The 22,718-nt window shown below is 40.8% G+C and overlaps 1 protein-coding gene across 1 annotated transcript in view; it reads right to left on the bottom strand.

Moving 5' to 3' along the window:
• LOC125270467 (serine-rich adhesin for platelets-like) overlaps nt 1-19,007 on the bottom strand; it is a 37,623-nt gene extending 18,616 nt beyond the window's left edge. Inside the window, exon 1 of the mRNA XM_048194100.1 lies at nt 18,730-19,007. Coding sequence (XP_048050057.1) covers nt 18,730-18,966 — 237 coding nt within the window. The 5' untranslated portion in view covers nt 18,967-19,007. The remainder of the gene's footprint in view (nt 1-18,729) is intronic.
• Between the last annotated feature and the right edge of the window lie 3,711 nt (nt 19,008-22,718).

Raw genomic sequence — 22,718 nt, forward strand, 5'->3', positions numbered from 1 at the left:
CTAAATAAAATTCTTGTCTGTGAAAGAGGACAAATAAAATAAATTTTCTTGCTCTATCAGTGAAGTTAGTTTACTCAGTTGATAATAGTGATAGAGACTCAAACATGTAAGGTCATCTAGTCATATTTAAAGAGTTATCTGTTGATTCTACAGCTTATTTATATTACATATGAGCTGTATATTAATATTCATTTAAACTAAATGATTAACAATAACTGTTAAACTAAAATTGCTTGTGTGTAATGGATTAATAATAATGTAGATCATATAATAATTATAGAAATCATATTTAAATCATAAAATAATTCTAAGTAATTATCATTAAAGCCTGACAATTTCATCATTACATTTTTTTTATTATATAGTGACCTTTAATTTGGAGGAAGATAAACTGGGGGAGTGACTTTATTGCATTGGATGCATGTGCTCACATCTGATTGGCCCAATTTCGGTTTGAGATCTCTTATCCAGAACATAACCTGCACCGGAGCAGGTTAGCCATGGAGCATAAATTACTATGGTGATGAACACCACTAAAAGCCAATTCACTTTCATGGGACCTAAAACCCAGGATTGGCGAAAACTAATCTGAAATTTACCTGGCTAGCCAGCTAATCCAGCTTCATGATACAGCCCCGAGCTCTATTGCGCCTCACAGGACAGGAACACCTTGCTTGCCACTGTGGTGAACCAGATGCTGGTGAACCTGGGAGGACGCTGGGTAAACTGATTGTCTGAATAAGACAGTTAAGGTGGTGTCACATCCTTGAACTCCTACCTTGTGGCTAAAGAAGAGGGGGATGAGATGAGGAAACATATTGATGCTTACTGTCAGACCGCACCTCGAGTGACCTAGAGATTGAGGTAACTGCTCTTTTATCGAAACTTAGGTCACATCTGTCCAATCAGCTGCTGATCAAATAATGTCAATCATTTTCATTTACGTCACTGCTATTGCTAGACGGCATAGCGGCATAATGTCTGAAAGAAATTACGATAGTGGAGCACAAAAAAAAAAAAAAAAAGGAAAATACAGAGGTCAAAAGAACAACGTGAGCAAGATATACTGAAAAAATACCTTGATACTTCAAGGCATTGGATACATTCAAGACAGAAGTGGCGAAGTCACGCAGTTCGTGAGGGAGAGATTGTTAGCAGCAGGAAAACCAAACATTCACTTATCATTCATCGATCTCAAATACGGCTTATCACTTCAAACATGTAAGTAGTAGAAACTTTACAAGTCTGCTAACGTTAGCCTAGTCCTAGATAAATGTGCGCTATTAGGCACATATCCATGTTTGTGTGGAGAGTGCGCTTACTGCATGATATGGAGGCGCCGGTACGATCAAATACTTTGTCATTTTGGTCATACAGATAAGAGTAACATAAACTGTAAAGGGTCTACTTTTATTTGTGTAAACTCGCAATAACAGAAAATGTGCGTTCTGTCATCTCTGTGAACTTGAGCACGTAACAAACATAGGCCTACTTCCCTCACAGACACGAGAAATATATCTGTAGAAAGCTTGAAATGTCCTCTTTTAATCGAACCAATTCAAATGGAAAATAGCCTACATATTCTCAGATTATGTAATGCATATGAAACATATATGCGCGTCCACTGTAATATTATCAGCCCACATGTGTGGTAATTGGTATTCTGAATGCTGATTGGTTGTTAACTCTCACATGTTCGAGGATGGTTGATCCAGTAAAGACTGAAGTGAGACGTGTATGTGTGAGCTATTTCTTGGTACGACACTATTTTGAGTGACTACACAAGAACAATACATGGTGTCAGATCTTTATTGAATGTGGCAAGATGGATTCGTCGGGGGTTCCTACACCGGAAATGGACTGGGACTCCATAAACTTGCCGGATGCATGGCAGAGATTTCGTCAGCATGTGCAGCTCATGTTCGCCAGACTGCTGCGCGACAAGGCCGAAGAGACCATGTGCAGCTATCTGTTCCTGTGGGTAGGCGAAAAGGGGCGTGATGTTTATAATACATGGACATTGTCAGCAGATGAATCGAAAAAACTGTAGTCATATTATGACAAGTTTGAGGAGTACGTCATGCCAAAAGCCAACCTGATCTTTGCGAGGTACAAGTTTCATGAAAAAATACAGGGGGAACATGAATCGTTTGAGCACTTCGTCACAGAGCTTAAACTGCTTGTGAAAGACTGTGGATATACGAATAGTGACGAAATGGTACGGGACCGCATAGTCTTTGCAACAAACTCCCCAAAAGTTAGAAAGAAACTGTTAAATCAAGGCGCCGATCTAACGCTTAAAAGAGCAATTGATATTGTGCGTTCCCACGAAGCAGCGCAAGACCAGCTCAGGATGATAAACTCGCGTTCAACGGCAGCACAGAGCCGTGCAGCTCACACGGTGTTAAGCAAAAAGACCACAGTGTACAGGCAGAAACATGAATCGTCCATGATGGAGACGGATAGAGCTACCGACAAAAACAGGTCATGTGGTCGAACATAGCCAGAGGCCCTGCAAAAGGCCATTGGTGCAAAATATGCAATAAACTCAACCACTTAGCAAAGGTATGTAAATCAAAACAACCTGTTACATGTAGAACTGTTTACACAGTGGAAAATACAGGCATCTTAGAGGCAGATTAACTGTTTATTGATGCAATTAACAAAGAGCATGAAAACACAGAATGTGAACAGGCCTTTGCGGAACTTGAATTAGGACCTCAAGCAAACAAAGTTAAATTCAAGTTGGATACTGGGGCCCAGGTGAACATTATTCCAGCCAGTAGATTTAAAAATCTTTTCAGCACAACTGAACTGAAACCCGCAACACGTCGTCTTACAGGCTATGGCGGTGTGCCACTTGATGTTAAAGGGACATGTCAGCTCAACTGCAGATACAAAGACGCAGAAGCTTTGCTGGAATTTTACGTAGTAAGCACACATGCACCTCCTGTACTTGGTTTGAGAGCATGCCTGGACATGGTGCTGATAAAGCTCGTCTTTTCAGTTGATTAAGACATAGACAAACCCTGTGGTATCATACAAGAGTTCCAGGATGTTTTTCACGGGATTGGTCATTTTCCAGGAGAATGTACTATTAGGGCTGGGCGATATATCACATGCAATTGTCACGCACATTTCGTCAGTAAAGCCGGTTCCCTGATTACTGCTAAATCGCCATCACCTGCTTTCAAATGGAGACAGAGCCGTAGATCACTGACAAGCTACGCAATATCGCGTTCATTATCGAAGGCGATTCATCTGCGATAATGAACGCGATATTGCATAGCTTGTCAGTGAACTACGGCTTTGTCTATTAAATGCCGCTCCATTTGAAAGCAGGTGATGGCGATTTAGCGGCAATCAGGGAACCGGCTTTACTGACAAAATGTGCGTGAAAATCGCATGCGATATATCGCCCAGCCCTATGTACTATACACCTGGATCCTACAGCTGTCCCTGTCGTGTATCCGCCCAGGAGGATTCCATTCATGCTGCGCAGTCGCCTCAAGGAGGAGCTAGACAGCATTGAAAAAGCAGGCATCATTGTTAAAGTTATGGAACCCACAGACTAGGTCAGTGCCCTGGTGGTTGTTGAAAAACCTCGCACTGGAAAGCTCAGGGTATGTTTAGACCCCAGAGACTTGAATAAAGCAGTCAAAAGGCCCCAAAAGGCCCCCTGCCGACTCTGGACGACATCACCCCAAAGCTCGCCGGAGCACAATTCTTCAGTGTACTTGACACAAAATCTGGATATTGGGCTATCAAGCAGTCAGAAGAGTCGTCAAAACTAACGATATTCAATACTGTAGTGGGAAGGTACAGATTTCTACGTCTACCTTTTGGGCTGATCTCTGCTGAAGACGAGTTTCAGAGAAAGATAGATGAGACTTATGAAGGGCTTGACAGCGTTGCAGCCATTGTAGATGACATACTCGTCTTTGGAAAAACAAAAGAGGAGCATGATGCAAACTTACACACTGTGCTAATGAGGACCCATGAAAAAGGCGTATGCCTCAACCCAGACAAAAGTGTGACATGTGTCCCTGAGGTCAGTTACTTCGGTCACAAGCTAAAACGTGGAGGCAACAAACCTGATCCATAAAAAATCAGTGCGATAAAAGACATGAGCCCTCCGAAGAATAAGTCTGAGCTGGAAACCATCTTAGGTATGGTCAATTACTTGTCGAGATTTGCACCAAATCTGTCTGAAATAAACGCACCTCTGAGGCTACTCTTGAAGCAAAATAATGAGTTTGTGTGGGACGAGACTCAGAAGAAAGCATTTGAGAAAATGAAAGAACTGATCACACAAGAGCCTGGTCCCGTCCTGTCTTATTATGACCGTCTGCAGGTAGATGTGTCAAAAAGTGGCCTAGGTGCTGTACTGCTACAGGACCACAAACCCATCGCATATGCTTCAGCAGTGATCCATAAACTGAAGGCCATCTTCGCCAGGCATGGAGTACCTGAAAGAGTAATTTCAGATAATGGCCCACAGTACAGCTCGCGTGACTTCAAGGTCAAGGTCAAGGTCAAGGTCTCTTTATTTTGTACCCGCAGGTAAAATTGTTTTGCAGAATAGAATTTCGTTGTCCAGCAAAAACACATACAAGACATAACAATTTACAACAACATACCAGTTAATAACATCATGACAGGCTGCACCAAACACATACATATCCCTTCTTGCATTTAACTATTGCATATTAAAACATCTAACTTCTTCTTATTATTTAAAACCTCAATTGCCGCAGGAACAAAAGTATTCCTGTAGCGTCTCGTTTTCCATCTCGGGGCCACAAACCGGCAACCCGAGGGAAGTAACTGAAACCCGTTACTTAAAGGATGCAGCTCATCGCTTAAAATAGTACTTGCCTTCCTGTACAACTGAGTTATATAAATATATTCTAGAGTCCGTTGATCAACTCCTATTATCTTACTCGCCCACTTTACAATTTGATTTAAGGAGTTCTTGTTCTTCACTGACAGACTCCCATACCACACCACAATGGAAAATGACATAATAGATTCAATAAAAGTAGAATAAAACAATGACAGCATATGTCCATCAATGTGAAATTTAGCAAGCTTCCTAAGGCAACTCAGACGCTGGTGACCCTTCTTACAGACCATTTCACAATTCAAATCAAATGTCAGTTTGGAATCAATAACTATACCTAGGTATTTGTAACTCTCCACACGATCCACAACCTGTCCTTTAATAGTTGTGGTAACATGATCTACAGTGGAAGTTCTAAAATCAATAATCATATCTTTTGTTTTAGTAATATTTAACTGTAGATAAGAATCATCACACCAAGTCACAAAATCCTCCACAACTGGACCATGGCCAGACTCATCCCCTTGTAACAGGCTCACTATGACTGTGTCATCAGCAAACTTAATAAAAACTCTATTTTCATGTAGACTTTGACACAAGTTAGTATACAAAATGTATAATAAAGGTGAAAGAACACAACCTTGTGGGGATCCAGTAGATACACCTAATACATCAGAAAAACTGCCGTTCACCTTTACCTTCTGCATTCTGTTAATTAAAAAGTCCAATAACCATCCCACTAAATTATGGTTCAGCCTGTAATGCTCAAGCAGTCTTCTTACTAGGATGTGGGGTTGAATAGTATTAAAAGCAGAAGAAAAATCAATGAACAACAGTCTTGCATGTGTATTCTTTCCCTCCAAGTGCTTAGTCAGTAAATTTAATAAAACAAGTGAAGCATCCTCAATACTCCTCCCTACTCTATATGCAAATTGCATGGGATCGAGGACTTGTCTAGTCTTACTCAGTAACTCAGTCTTCACAAGTTTCTCAAATGATTTCATAACCAAGGAGGTAAGGGCGACTGGTCTCAGATCATTAAACACTTTAGGATTATTACATTTAGGAACAGGAATAATAATTGCCTCTTTCCACAGGCTAGGTACCTTTTGTGTCTGTAATGACAAATTAAAAATATTAGAAAAAATAAAACTCAATTGCTTTGCGCAGTGCTTTAAGGTTCTACCACATATGTAGTCTGGACCCGGGCTCTTATTCACCTTGGTGGAGAGAAACATTTTCTCCACTGCTGTGTTGTGTATTGAAGTATTAAACACAAGACCGGAGTAATTCCTTCGATGCTCTTTTTATTTAACACATGCCAAACTTGTCTTTTTTCAGAACATATCACCTCTCGTTCTCTTTTTCCAAGCAGCACTTCAACACTTCCACATTCCACTGCCACCTTGTGGTTCACTATGAACACAACATTTCCCCTCTTACTTGAAAGATTCTTCATATCACAGATTAGTTATTCAGAACAAAGTTACTCTTGTAAGGAAACAAAATCACGTAAAATTACTGTGTACTTGTTAATAACTCACAACAACTTAACCAATGTAACTGACCTTGTTTTACTCTTTCTAATGCACAGTTTTAAGTATTTAAGCAATTACAACTGTTCACAAGCTCACAACATAACCAAAACAAAGATGCATGTTTTCTTTACTTTTTTTTTTTTTTTTTTCATGCATGTACAACTTCACTTCACTTCACTTTAAATCATATTCCTTCAACCACGTTGGCATTCTACGCACTCTACTACTTTTCCTAAGATTAAATGTCACTGGTGCTTGCAAGTTCTCATTCTGTGTGGTAACAGGGGCTGTAAAGCGAGCTAGTTTCGATACATTCCATTTCTTTTTGTCACTCAGAATGAAAGTGCTCTTTCCGATTTGTTGCTCAATGTTCAGTGGTGGTGAGAACTGAGAAACACCCTTCTTCACATGCCCAGGTTGTTTCACTCTCACCTGGTCTCCTGGTTTGAAAGTGTGGTACTTGGCACCACGTCTTTTGTCAGTGTACTCTTTACTCTTGCACTGTTTGTTACTCACAGTCTCTTTCACTCTAGCACATTTGTCACTTTTGGGGCCAACAGGAAAAACATTCAGCTTTGTACGCATTTTGCGATGATGGAGAAGCTCAGAAGGTGAAACGGCTGTAGTACTGTGAGGGGTAGCTCTGTAGCTTTGCAAGAACTCAGTCACTGCATGTTTCCATGGTTTCCCCATCTGTTCCGCAGAGAGGATGCATTCTTTCAGGACTCTGTTCCACCTCTCCACAGCCCCATTGCATTGTGGAAAATAGACCGTACTACGCATGTGACTTATTCCTCTCTCCTTTAAGAATGCTGCAAACACACTGGAGAGGAATTGAGGCCCGTTATCAGTCACAACACACTGTGGATTGCCCTCTCTACTGAAAACTGATTGGAGGAATGATGTGACCACCTCAGCAGTGACATTCTGAGAAAATGCTACCTCAGGCCACTTACTATAGTAATCCACCAGACAAATGGCAAAACGACAATCAGAAGGTCCTCTCTCAAAAGGTCCAACGATATCGATCGCTAGTTTCTGCCATGGTCCAGATGGCAGGCTGACAGGCTGAAGCGGAGCCGGTGCTGTTTTAGCCGATTTGTCATTCAATTGGCACGTTAAGCAGGAAGAGACAGCCGACTGTACTTGAGCATCCATCTGAGGCCACCAGAATAATTCACGCAGCCTCTGTTTCGTCTGGACAATTCCTTGGTGTGTCTCATGTGCTAGGCTTATCATCTTAGAGCGCAATGTAGAAGGAACAAGAACACGATGTTCACCTCTCCTCACTAGCACACCATCCACACACAGTTCATCACGAATGCGAAAGAAGGGCACCAGAACAGGATCCAGGTCACAGCATTTTTTCGGCCAGCCCTGCCCGATTCGCAAGCGCAGCTGGGTTAACTCAGGACAAGCTTCCGAAGCAGCCATGAAATCCTCGACAGACAATGTAGGCAGTCCAGTAACGAAAGCAACCATCTCTGGTTCCACAGCAGCACTATCATTTCCTGTCGGTAATGGCAGCCTGGATAGACAATCTGCAGCACAATTAAGACGTCCAGGTCGGTAGATGACGTCATATGTGTAGCAAAGCAAGCGTGCCGACCACCGGGCGACCCGCATACCGGCCCGGCCAATGCCTTTGGTTGCCAATAGTGTAGTGAGCGCACAATGATCAGTTCTGAGCGTAAAGTGTCGACCCCACAAATACGGCCGCCATTTTTCTACGGCCCAGACACAAGCCAAGGCCTCCTTCTCGACCGTAGAATATTTCCTTTCGGCAGGAGTAAGGGTTCTAGAAGCAAACGCTACAGTTCTCTCTACACGGTCTGGGTGTATTTGTGTCAAAACCCCCCCCAATCCATAGTCAGAAGCGTCAGTCGACACTATAGTGGGGAGGGAAGGGTCAAACAACGCAAGCACCTGACTTCCAGAAAGCAGTTCTTTCAGCTCTTTGAAGCTGCGTTCAGCAGACACAGTCCATTCAAATTTAGAAGTTGACGCATCTCTAAGTAGCGCACGCAACGGCTCAGCAACAGAAGCGAAGTTCGGCAAGAACTTGCTGTACCATGAAATCAGTCCCAGAAATGAGCGCAAGGAAGCAACATCGTGTGGCGCAGGAGCCTCAATGATCGCGGACTTGTGTTCCTCATCTGGGAAAATTCCATGTTTGGAAATGACATGTCCAAGGAATTTTAAGGATGACTGGCTGAACGTACACTTGTCCCAGTTCAGTTGCAGTCCTGCGTCGGACAAGCGCTGCATGACTGAGCGCAGCGTCGCATCATGACTTTCCTGGGTGGCACCGTATACTATAATATCATCCAGGTAGTTCCTCACCCCACGTATGCCTTTCAGGACAGTTTCCATCATTTTTTGAAACGCAGATGGCGCGGAAGCAAGGCCATATGGAACCCGGCAGTACCTGAAGAGACCATCATGCGTAATAAACGCAGTGATGTCCCGGCACTCCTCGTGTAAGGTAAGCTGATGGTAAGCAGCCGCTAAGTCAATTGTAGTGAACACTGATGTGCCTCTTAATTCACTCAACAGTTCGTCCATATGCGGCAGAGGGTGGCTGTCAACAATCAGGGCCTTATTTGGCTCGCGCAGATCAACACAGAGACGTATTTTACCTCCTTTCTTCGTGGTGACAACAATAGGCGAAATCCATGGGGAAGAATCTATTTTCTCAATTATGCCATTTTGCAGTAATGAGTCCAGTTCTGCAGAAACAGCTTGTCGAACGGAGAATGGAAGTCGACGAAGCTTCTGTCGAACTGGAGTAGCATCAGGTTTGACTGTAGGCTTATGAACAAAGCCTTTCACGCACCCCACAGAAGTATCTGGAGCAGAAATAGTTTCACCAACGAGTGCATGTAGTTCGTTAGGAGCAGTAACAGTACCAAAGTGAAAAGAACAGTTCAAGGCTCGAATTAGGTCCATGCCCATCAAAGCAGAGCCACCTTTCACAACGTAAAAACAAGCGGTGGTTACCTTTTCATTCAGTGAAACGTCCGCATGTAAACATCCTAGTACAGGGATATCCTCTTTCATGTACGTAACCAGTTTCACTTTGGGAGCAGTAAGTGAACAATCCGAAAAGTGTCGTTTGTACACAGCCACAGGCAGGATTGACACTGAAGAGCCTGTGTCCACGACTAATTCAGTCTCAACAGAAGCACCATTTGCTGTTGTAACATGAACATTGCACAAAAGTTTATCTGCAGAAGTATTTACAGTATCAGTCAAAAGAACAACCACGTCCGGGACCACTTCCCGAACGTCCTTAGAAGAACGGCAAACTTTAGAAAAATGTCCGGTCTTACCACAAGTACGGCATTTGGCTCGAGCAGCTGGGCAATTGGCAGCATTAGCGAGGTGATTTGTAGCTCCGCAACGGTAACACGCGCGATTCGCGCGCTGTGTAGTATCAGCCACAGATTTTGCTCCGTTAGAATGTGCATCACGCTTCTTCCGATGAAAGGGTTTAGAAGCTACGGCCTTAACTGCACTTTGTGCCGTGAGCATGTCCGAATTAGAGAGCGCTTGTTCCACCTGACATGCAATAACAATAGCGGTATCAAGTGTCAATGATGGTTCAAGCAGGAGTCTGTCTCGCACTGCTGGAGCATACGATCGTTCGACCAGCTGATCGCGCAGCATTTCACTTTCCATGTCACCATAAGCACATGACGAAGATAAGTCCCGCAAAGCAGACAGGAACTGTGAAATGGTCTCATCAGCGCGTTGAGAACGCTGGCGAAAGCGATGTCGAGCGACCACAACATTCACCTTTGGGACAAAATGATTCTCCAACGCTGACATTGCCTCTGCAAATGTAGTTCCAGTATTAGGAAACGTGTAAAACAGCCTCTGGCCTTCAGTCCCCAAACTGTGTAGTAGAATAGCACGTTTCCTGGCATCCGGCCATGAGTCTCCTGTAGCATTAATAGCAAGCAAGTAATTTTCGAACATTTTTCGCCAGGTAACAAAAGGAATCGCAGGCTCTCCACTGCATGGCAGAAAAGATGCAGGCGTAGGCACGGAAACCATCGTCGCCAATTGTTGTGTATTGAAGTATTAAACACAAGACCGGAGTAATTCCTTCGATGCTCTTTTTATTTAACACATGCCAAACTTGTCTTTTTTCAGAACATATCACCTCTCGTTCTCTTTTTCCAAGCAGCACTTCAACACTTCCACATTCCACTGCCACCTTGTGGTTCACTATGAACACAACATGCTGCTTGTTCCAAGACTAAGTGGGAATCATCTTTACACAGGCATCGCAGTTCATCTACTTCATCTTTAAAATTAAAACATTCAAATCTTGAATAAAACCTATTAAGAGCATTAGAAAGATCGACATTGGATTTAAAACCCTCTATACATACTGTGCCCTTATTTACATTGTGCTGTAATCCCACAATTTTCTTCATGCCAGACCAAGCTGAGCCTAAATTATTGTTGGCAAGATTTTTCTCTAACTTAACTTTGTATGCTTGCTTAGCTTTAAAAATCTCTATTCTGACTTCTCTCCTCGCAATACTTCTCTCTAAACCATCACCCTGCTTGTAGGCTAGCTTCTTATTCTGCAAACTAGTTTTGACTGATTTTGACATCCACGGTTTAGTATTTGGAAAAACCTTGATTTTACGTGTAGGCACAATCATATCCTCACAAAAGGTTATATATGAACATACAACATCAGTCAATTCATCAATTTGTTCACAAGAGTCTTTAAACACCTCCCAGTCTGTACAATCGAAGCACCCTTGCAGGCGGGCGATAGAGTCTTCAGACCACATTTTAACTTCTCTCATCTGAGGTTTTTCTCTTTTAAATAAAGGTTTATATATCGGAAGGAGCTGTACACAATTATGGTCGGCAGATCCTAATGCTGACAATAGTACCGACTTATATGCCCCCTTTATATTCCCATAACAGAGGTCCAGCATCTTATTATGTCTCGTTGGGCATGTAATGTATTGGTGAAAGTTTGACAGGGCCTTTTTGAGTGACACATGATTAAAATCTCCCAAAATAAAATTCGGCGCCTCTGGAGAAATGTTCTGAAGTCCTTGCACAACATCAGATACAATATTTATTGCATTGACGTTGTTAGCTTTCGGATGAATGTACACAACAGTTATAAAAACTTGTGGAAATTCCCGTGGCAAATAAAATGGACGAAGGGATACTGACAATAACTCAATATCGGGTGTACAGATTTTCTCCCGAATAGTCACCGCAGTACAGTAGCGCCTGTTAACATAAAGGCACACACCCCCACCACGGGATTTACCTGTGATCTCTCCGCTCCTATCCGTGCGAAATGGAATACCAAATCCATCAATACACAAGTCATTGTCAAAGTCCTGCTCTGTTAGCCAGGATTCCGTGAATGCCATCACACAGCTACTTCTGTATTCCTGAAGAAAATGAACATTCCCATGCAACTCGTCCAGTTTGTTCCGTAATGACTGAACATTCCCCAAAATCATTGAGGGCAGGGGGATATGGGTAAGCTGTTTACGCTGTAATCGCTGACGAACACCTCCCTTCTTCCCACGCTTCCTCTTCTTAACTTTCCCCGCATCATTTCCCGGTGCAGATGTACGGTTCTTCCTCCGAAATATGCCATCGGGAAGCTGAGAAAGCGAGCGCTGACCATCAAACAAACTTGGCGTGTTCCAAGCCAATAATTGATCCCTGGTGTAGTGAATCCTTAAGGCCGGAACCACAGTTCCATGGCAAGCGAGGTTCAAGTTCAAAAATATCCACAACGCGATTAAAATAATCAGTTCCATAAGTCCTAGTGAATAGTTTGTGTTTGAACAAACTCAGTCATGAAAATATAAACTATTAAACATAAAACATACACACAAACACTCTTAAAAGTAAAACACATAGGACGCCGAAATTCCGACTGCTGGTCGCCGCATGCGCATGCGCCCGAATTCAAGAGTTAAGAATTAAGACTTTAAAGACTTTGCAATTCAGTGGGACTTTACGCATGTAACATCTAGTCCGCACTACCCGCAAAGCAATGGTTCGCTGAAAAGACAGCAAAGGCCATAAAGGCCTGCAGACAGCAAAGGCCATATTGAGTAAAGCACATGCTGAGAAGAAGGACCCTTACCTCAGCTTTCTGGAACACAGGAAAGCTAGTCTAAAGAGTTTTGTTGAAAGTATGTTCTGCATGTCATTAGTCTAGTTTTTAGCTAGTTGTTCCAAGGTACCTAAGATACCAACGTAATTTTATTAATGGAGGGATTCATTGTAAATCTGTTCCATAAGTGCAATGCTAAATTTTCCGCCCCCTCCTAATGTGACCTGACATGTATAATTTGAGTGTAAAGTCTGCCATCTTAGACTTGGGTGATAACATAAAACTTTGTAAAAAGGGGATGTAATATTATCAGCCCACATGTGTGGTAATTGGTATTCTGAATGCTGATTGGTTGTTAACTCTCACATGTTCGAGGATGGTTGATCCAGTAAAGACTAAAGTGAGACGTGTATGTGTGAGCTATTTCTTGGTACGACACTACTTTGAGTGACTACACAAGAACAATACATCCACTACTAGCGGACATGACGAATCAGCATCGTAGACTTCATCCTTGCAGCCGAAAACAGAAAACATTAACAATAAACTAGATGAGTAAAGTTCGTAGACAAACTTTAAGTTGGCTTGAAAAAGCCTAACCAGAAGGTTTGGAGTAGTTTTAAAAGCTTGAAGTTTGAAGATTTTTAGTTTGAAATAGTTTAGTTTTAGTTTAGTAGTCTAAAAGCTAAATAATGTGTGAGTAAGTAAGTGTGAGTGAGTGAGTGTGTGTAGACATAGTTAGTTAGTAAGTTAGATTGATAGTTAGATAGTTAGTAAGTTAGATAATAAGTTAGTTAGATAGTAAGTTAGATAATTAGATAGATAGATAGTAAGTTAGATAGATAGTTAGATAGATGGTTAGTAAGTTAGTTAGTTAGTTAGTTTATGAGTTTGAATGGCTTAGTAATAGTACATAGAATGGAAGCTTCATTGAGTTTAATGGGCCTCAGTTTGTTTTGATTTGAATTTGAGTTAGATAGTTATATAGTTAGTTAGCCTATATAACAAGTTAGATAGATAGATAGATAGATAGATAGATAGATAGATAGTAAGTTAGATAGATAGTTAGTAAGTTAGTTAGATAGTAAGTTAGATAGATAGTTAGTAAGTTAGATAGTAAGTTAGATAGAAAGTTAGTTAGATGGTTAGTAAGTTGGATAGATAGTTAGATAGATGGTTAGTAAGTTAGATAGATAGTTATATAGTTAGTTAGAAAGTTAGTTAGTTAGTTTATTAGTTTGAATGAGTTTGAATGGCTTATAAATAGTACATAGAATGGAAGCTTCATTGAGTTTAATGGGATTCAGTTTGTTTTGATTTGAATTTTGACAGTTGGAGTTTGATGGAATGTTCAGATTTTCAATGCAAGTCAATGGGAATTTTTCCAAGTTTGATCAGCATTTTTAGGAAAACCGTAAGTCGGATCAGTCTGAAAAGATATAGCAACCCGAGTCAGAACAGTCTGAAGGTCTGGGCTGAGTTTGGTGGTTGTAGCTTTAAAGCTCTAGGAGGAGATACAGTCTAAAATTTGGAAATAGAATAACTAGAATGTACATTTCCTGAAGAAAATGTGAATGGTGTTGCTACGGTGTTGCTAGGCTGTTACTAGGGTGTTCTGGATGGTTGCTAGGCGGTTACTATGGTAACCTGGGTGGTTGCTATGTTGTTACTATGTGGTTGGTAGTTGTCACAGATGGTTACTATGGAATTTTTATAGAGTTCTTAGCCTACTTTAGCACTTAGCTAATCAGTATTAGCATGTAGCTGTTCACTGTTAGCATGTGTAGCATATTGGAAGTCCAGTTTGCTAGCATGAGTCAAAAGAGCCAACCGCCATGTCTCTACGATGCTCTGATGCAGAGATATAGGTCTTGCTATACGGTTGCTAGGGTACTCTGTTTGGTTGCTAGGGAGTGGCCTGGCAGCTGCCAATGATGATACACCAAAGGCTGCTTGACAATATAAACCAACTGCCATGTCCCTGTGATGTTCTGATGCAGAGATATAGATCTTGCAAAACGGTTGCTAGGGTACTCTGTTTGGTTGCTAGGGAGTGGCTTGGCAGCTGCCAATGATGATACTCCAAAGGCTGCTTGCCAGTATGAATGATATAAACCAACCCTAAGATGTTCAGATTTGAAGCTATCCTTCTTTGGGTTTGGGTTGCTAGGGTGCGCTAAATGGTTGCTAGGGCAAAGCTAGACAGTTAGCAGGCTTAAACTAATAGACTGCATGTGTGCCTAAATCAAAAGAGCCAAACTCACATGTCTCTATGATGCTCTGATTCATTTTATCTCTCTCATCTATTTTCAATGTTAAGTCTATGGAGTGGTTGCTAGGGTGCTCTAAGTGGTTGCTAGGGTGTGGCTATGATGAAGATTTTAGGTCATTACCTATTGGCTGCTTGATCAGATGTCAAATGAGTGAGAGACAGTGAGAGAGAAAGGGTTCCTCAGGCCCTGTGTGTGTGTGTGTGTGTGTGTGTGTGTGTGTGTGTGTGTGTGTGTGTGTGTGTGTGTGTGTGTGTGTGTGTGTGTGAGAGAGAGAAAGTGACATTTGAGACTGACGGAATGTTCGTGAATTTGAATTTTTCAATGTAAGTCTATGGGACTTTTTTGGCCGCTTTTTCGTCCGCTGTGCGAACATCGTTGGTCCGATCACTTAGAAAAGTCAGAGCACACCTCTCCTCAATGAGCCGGTCGATTTGACAACTCATTCATGGGTCTAGGACAAAAACTGCGGGAGGAGTAGCGCGCAGAAATTTTAGTGGAAGAAGAAGAAGAAGTATGCAAGAAAACTATAATGATGCTTTGCCTTGGCAAGCACCATTAATTAAGTTTAAATAGCATTTCAGTAAGTTGGCTTTTTCAAGCCAACTTAATAAGCTTAAGTAGTAGATCAGTAAGTTGGCTTTTTAAAGCCAACTTAATAAGTTTATATAGCAGATCAGTAAGTTGGCTTTTTCAAGCCAACTTAATTATTAAAATGTTTAGAAAGTCTGCTTGATGTTTTTTCACTACACAATTATGTTTACCAGTGCGCTGTGGTAAGTTTCATGCGTGTGCTTGAGCGCTGATTAGGCTATGTATCAGGCGGAGCGTGTGTAAGGATGGGGAAGGCTTAGCCTTCCCCTGGCAATAGGTCAAAAAAAAAGAGGGGGCTTGGCCAAAAATGCATCTGCACATATAAAATAAAATATAAAATAAATAAAAACAAACTAAATCTAGTAATGAAGTGAAAATGAAAATTAAATGAAAAGTGTCAGTTACGGCATTTAATATAGATCTGCTCATGTTGCGCATTTTACAGCGTAGCGCCCTATAACCAATCACACACGATTCTGTTGAGCTTACAATTGCAATGGCCAATCAGAGGTGTTCAGATTAATCATCGCTGAAACGCCGGAGTTTTGTTCAGTGCGCGAGCTGAACTCAGAATTCTAACTGAATTATGCACTCTCGCGAATGCTCTGTCTCATCATAAACAGATTTGGTGATTGTGCTCTTGAGAGCGTCGAAACTAATACAGGTTTTCTTTTTACTACGTATTTTTGAGCAATGTAGCCAATCACAAACTTACTTGAAGATTTCTTGAACGCATGAGTTTGAGTCCAGTGCTGAGATCTGCACACTCAAATCCTCTCAATATAATTTAACTTTTAACAAAAAAGTATAGTTATTATGTAGGCCAATTAAGATATTCATTATTCAGTCAGCTTAATCGATTAGCAGAACTTTGTGAGGCACGCTTTAGGCTCTATAGTATGGAAGCTCGTTTCCGCCACTTAATAAAAAATAAAAACAGTAATTGTGACATTATCTCAGAATTCTGACTTTTTTTTCTCACAATTGTGAGTTATAAAGTCAGATTTGCCAGATATAAATTCACAATTGCGTGATATAGTCACAATTCTGAGATATAAACTAGTAACAATTCTGACTTTTTTTTCGCAATTGTGAGTTTATATTTCAGAATTGTGACTTTATAACTCACAATTGTGAGAAAAAAAAGTCAGAATTGCAAGATGAAAAGTCACAATGCTGATATAAAAAGTCGCAATTACTGTTTTGAATTTTTTTATTTAGTGGTGGAAACGGGCTTCCATAATATAGGCCTAATTCATTCAGAATTTGAAGATCACATTTTTTGCATTTATGTTGGGATGTGTATAGGTTGCTGATAGGCGACACGTAGGTCTAACTATTTCATGACATAGATTCTATGTGTTTTCATGGAGGAATTGCATCTAGCCTTACCCTAGAGTTGGTTCACCCTCAGCCTATGCTATGTAATAATATATTGGTTTATATGATTTATTATGATTTTCAATTTCACATTTTACCAATGTGATGTGGTGGTAATTGTCTTACTGTGGTGGTCCACCAGTTGAAGGAACATAGAAGAAAAACTGTAGTCTCGGTGTTGTGTGTGTATGCCAGTTAACCTTAATATTTGCGTGTGGACCATGTATGGCACTAAATACATTTTTTCAAGAAAGCATAATGATTAAGAGCCTCACACAAAGAGCAGCCTAGGGGCCCCTGACCACCTTAATCAGCCTAGGGGCCCCTGACCACCTTAATCAGCCTAGGGGCCCCTGACCACCTTTATTTTCATCTTTAGTCAATTGAGTTCACTTCTAAAAAAAAAAAAAAAAGCAAAGGCTACAAAGTAAATAGGTGAATCTGCGACGGGGCCCATCATAGGGTGGGGGCCCCCACGCACCGCGGGGGCTGCGGGGGTGTCCCGTACGCCCATGGATAAAACTGTATATTGAAAGCTAACAAACAGCAGTGACAGCATATCTAAACAATTTGACACACACACACAAAAAAATGAAATACCATTCATAAACATCCTTTAAAGGCTGCGATTGCAGAGGTTCTGCTTGACCCTCTTCATCTGGGTGTGATACGGGTTCAATTTGATACAGCAATATAGATGCCATTATTTACATTTCCACCGAAACGGTAGTAATAACAAATGGTAAGGGGCGTGGGGTTTCCGCACGCTTCAGCGAATCACGATACACTGGGCCTGCTACCAGCCTGCTAACCAATCTGAGCACATTGCATGTTTTGCAGGGAGCAGCTTCATAGAAGCAGGAAGTCAAACGAGCCGTTCATATGACAATGAAAACAGAGGTGTAGAATAAAGGTTAAAATATATGAAAAATACAGCGTTTTCAAAAAAACGAAGCATTAAGACATTTTAAACTGTGCCCCAAAAACACAATCAAGCCTAGAACAAAACCACTGAACCACCCCTTTAACTTTGTTTGTTGTCGTTTAACGCCACAGCTACATCTTCTAATGCCGCGACTGGGGCTTGAGGAAGTGACGTCACCTGATGCAGCCCCTGAAGTGAGACACAGGAAACAGAAATACTGCAAAATAATAATAATAACGCGACCAAGCGAGATGAAATAACGTTATAACTTTTCGCCTCAACTTGTTTTGATCAACGAAAGTGAAGAGATATTTTATCATGTTTTTTATTTTGTAAACCACATTTAGTCTCATTTTTATTCGTCAACAATATTGAATTATACATTTAATTAAAGTCATCGTCACATGACCAGCATTTACGTTGCGTCTTGTCTCGTTTTCGTCACGTGATAAAGGTTCGTTGACAACGATTTTTGTTGACGAAAGCAACACTAGCTGGCACACAGAATTATTATTATTATTATTTATTTACTTTTTTTTTTTTTTTTTTTGAGAAATTAACAAAAATTCTCCAACCAGCCCTCCTCTTGAGGAAGGGGTCATAACTACCCTCATGCAGCTCTTTGGCCTGCCAAACTTGTCAAAACTTGAGTCAAACACTGCTACTCTCCCTAAAGAGGGCAGCAGCATCGAATCTTTATCCCCAGAAGACACTAACCCGCCCTCCAACGTCCATTTCTCTGCAGGAGCCCCAAATGAGATGCAGGTCCCCCATGGGAAGGACCAGAAACCTTATCCAGAAACTCTACAGCTTGCGATGTGGCAGAGGAGTGGGAGGGCCACAGGGACTGGCCCAGTGGGACAGATCCCACTATAACCCTCAGATAACCCTGAGTACGATACGACCTGAATATGCATTTTCTCTTAATTTTTAATTTAGTATATATCATTCACACTTAACATCCACATAAAAATATAGAAACATGATGTATGTTCTGACACGAAGGGTTCTAACACTACTTTCCATATAGAAAAATATTATTATTCATCTTAAAAGCTCACCTTCAGTGACAGACTCTCCAGAAGCCATTTTCCAGGATTCAGCAGCACATTTTCACTCACTGACAGGTTTACACTGAACCAGGGAAAATTGGTCTGCAGTTGCAGCGTTGCACAAAGTTTCCCTGATCCCAGGTGTGCACTCTGATTCAGAAATGGAAAAGGCCAATCAATGAGATTGCCATCAGACAGAGGACAGACTGCCAAAAAGAAGTAAAGGAGTATGACTGTTCTTGTCATTTTGGCTGCTGTTGCACACACAGAAGAGTAGGTGTTTTCTGGTGGCACATATGATCTTTTCTTTTTTGTCATACTCTGGAGAAAAAAAAAAAAAAAAACACAACAGGAAATTAGATTTCATTTTGCAGTTTGCTGAAATGACTGGCAGTGTGACTTCATATCAAAATTAAACTCTTCAATGTCACGTTACACAGCATGTCACAGAAAATGAGAACAATGTATTCCACCAAATAAAAACTAACCTATTGACATTATTATTACAGTGATCAGATAATAATGCCTAATGAGCATACACAAAATATATACACACACTTTAAATAGCTATTTAACTCTATATGACTGTAAACTCTATTTACCAGCATCATAATAGTTTGGTGACATAATAGTCACCAAACAATGACCAAATATTATAGGATACAAACGCCTTAATAAATAAATGATACTCAACTCTCTTTACAAACAACACTGAGCACATTGTAATTACAATCTCTGATTACATTAAGCATTCTGTTACGTCACAATACCTCGCATGGCATCCTCCAGCCACAGGTGTGCCGATGCAGTTTTTTTTTTTTTTTTTTTTTTTTTTTAATTTAAAACACAAGTGCATCAAGCAAACATCAAATTCACATATAATCATTAGAAAATATAAGTTGCAATGTCACATCACTCATCTTACCTGCAAAATCAACAAACACAACAAGAAATTTGATTTTGTTTCACAGTGTGTTGAAATGACTGGCAGTGTGGCTTCTTCATATCAAAGTGAAACTCCCTGTGGCCAGTGTTGCCAGATTTTGTTGACAATTTCCAGCCCAAAAGCTCATCAAAACCCTCCCATTCCAAGAAAAAACAGCCCTAAACTTTAACTGCCAAAATAATCTGATAGAAATTTATTTCCATGTCAGTCAAGGTTGATAAGCACCATTTTTTATCTTCTTAAAACAAAATTATGATGACAAAATAAAATGAAAATAAATACATTTTCCAGGAAAACTGATCAAAACGGGTCAAATACATTAAAGAGAATTGGCAAATATGACTAAAATGTCCAGGTGGAAACTATGTCAAAATGGCGATCAAGAAATTAACTGATGACTTTAACCCTCGAAAAACACATGCATCATTTTCAGTGTCAACAGTAAGAATAAGACAAATTAAGTACAAAAAGTACCTAATATAAGTGATTGGAATATGCAATCACAATCAAAATGTGTCATTCATGACTATGCAGTCTGGACATTTTAAAAGTTGCAGATGTCCTGATCACCTGGCAGTATTATGTGGTGTTAAAATAGACACAGTGGGTACGGAAAGTATTCAGTCCCCCTTAAATTTTTCACTCATTGTTATATTGCAGCCATTTGCTAAAATCATTTAAGTTCATTTTTTTCCCTTATTTACCTCGATTGCAACCAGTCATCCTGTCCCTGCAGCTGAAAAACACCCCCACAGCATGATGCTGCCACCACCATGCTTCACTGTTGGGACTGTATTAGACAAGTGGTGAGCAGTGCCTGGTTTTCTCCACACATACCGCTTAGAATTAAGGCCAAAAAGTTCTATCTTGGTCTCATCAGACCAGAGAATCTTATTTCTCACCATCTTGGCAAACTCCATGCAGGCTTTCATGTGTCTTGCACTGAGGAGAGGCTTCCGTCGGGCCACTCTGCCATAAAGCCCCGACTGGTGGAGGGCTGCAGTGATGGTTGACTTTCTACAACTTTCTCTCATCTCCCGACTGCATCTCTGGAGCTCAGCCACAGTGATCTTTGGGTTCTTCTTTACCTCTCTCACCAAGGCTCTTCTCCCCGATAGCTCAGTTTGGCTGGACGGCCAGCTCTAGGAAGGGTTCTGGTTGTCCCAAACGTCTTCCATTTAAGGATTATGGAGGCCACTGTGCTCTTAGGAACCTTAAGTGCAGCAGAAATTTTTTGTAACCTTGGCCAGATCTGTGCCTTGCCACAATTCTGTCTCTGAGCTCTTCAGGCAGTTCCTTTGACCTCATGATTCTCATTTGCTCTGACATGCACTGTGAGCTGTAAGGTCTTATATAGACAGGTGTGTGGCTTTCCTAATCAATTCCAATCAGTATAATCAAACACAGCTGGACTCAAATGGAGGTGTAGAACCATCTCAAGGATGTTCAGAAGAAATGGACAGCACCTGAGTTAAATATATGAGTGTCACAGCAAAGGGTCTGAATACTTAGGACCATGTGATATTTAAGTTTTTCTTTCTTTAATAAATCTGCAAAAATCTCTCAAAGTCTCTTCAAACTGTTTTTCTCTGAGAGCACTGTAACAACATCAGCAAACTTCTACATGAACATGGTGAAATGAAAAAAACACAGTGGAAGTGACAAGTATGTTGAACAGGATAATGTTTCAGGAATGGCACAAAGATGTGTGACTGTTCAAGTCTCTGTCTTTAGATCAGTGTGCTCAGTGTGCTGTCCTTTATGTATGTTTGGATTGTGTTGTAAAAAAAAAAAAAAAAAAAAAAAAAAAGCCATTATTTTAATCTCTTCACATTCTTTCTTCTAGTCCCATTCAGCTGATAGGGTCATTAGGGGAGGGGACTTTGACTTAATTTTCTTTCACACAAACCCCCAGTACTTGCATTGCTGTGTCCTGTTTGCACACTGCATGTTTACGTGGACTGCTCACAGAAATTCAGATGCTCAGAGTAGCTCTTTGCTTTTGCTTTGGAGTTCCTCCAGCATCCTTCAGAAGTAAGATTCAGCAGAGACATCCAACGCCAGGCCTAGTACTTGTATGCATGCCCAGCTGGTAAGCCCCTGTACTGGGCTAAATGCCCCATACAGTATGTTGTGTTTCCTATTTGGTAATCCCATTTGTGTAAAAAAAAAAAAAAAAAATGCTCCTGGTATGTGTATCAACAGTTTGCAGTATGTGTGTTATCTACTCACTGTTCTTAATGTGCGTGCACTAACTTGGATGGGATAAATGCAGAGGACAAATTCTGAGTATGGGGTTATCACTCAGCAATTTGGGCAGAAAAATGAGAAGGAAGTAGTTCTGCTTTCTGGGTTTCATTAAGAGTAACAACAGCATACCCTACTTCATTTTTCCCTGTATTGGGATCTTTAGCCATCTAAACAGAACAGTAAGTCAGCATTTTGCAGAAACATTTCATCCAGATCAGGTCATGGATTGCAGACCTAAGGCACCTTTTTTCACACTGTGGTCTTCACCACAGTGTGTCTTTGCACTGGCTTTGCAAAGTTTTCTGCATGACTTGGCAGAAACTTCCCCTGTCTATCTGAGTCAGCGCTTTGAAAAAAATTTGATAATGTCTTTGAAATATTTTATTCTTCAGGGAAGGTAATTCACATACAGAAAGTTTCATTATGCTAGTTTAATTGAAAATCTATACCATATAATGTCAGGAAAACATCTCTCTACCCCTCGACTCCGAGAAAGAAGGAACTGCTTCTAAGAAAGACAAGAGTGTAGCGTACACATGTAATGCTCAGTGCTGCATGACGACACTTTCAACTCTTTTCAGCAAACATTTGCATATAGCACACAGTCATTTTTCACTAGCACTAATTGTTTCTTGTCATGCAAGCACATACATTACATAATGTAAAATTAATTTCCATTAAACTTCTCATACAGCAGCATCAGCAAAGTCAGATCAATAATATTGTTGAAAGTGTCCCAAACTAAGTAAGCCAGAGGCAACAGTGGCAAGGAACCCAAACTCCACCAGGTGACAGAATGGAG

This window comes from Megalobrama amblycephala, linkage group LG1 (genome assembly GCF_018812025.1).
Source record: "Megalobrama amblycephala isolate DHTTF-2021 linkage group LG1, ASM1881202v1, whole genome shotgun sequence".
Lineage (NCBI taxonomy): Eukaryota > Metazoa > Chordata > Actinopteri > Cypriniformes > Xenocyprididae > Megalobrama > Megalobrama amblycephala.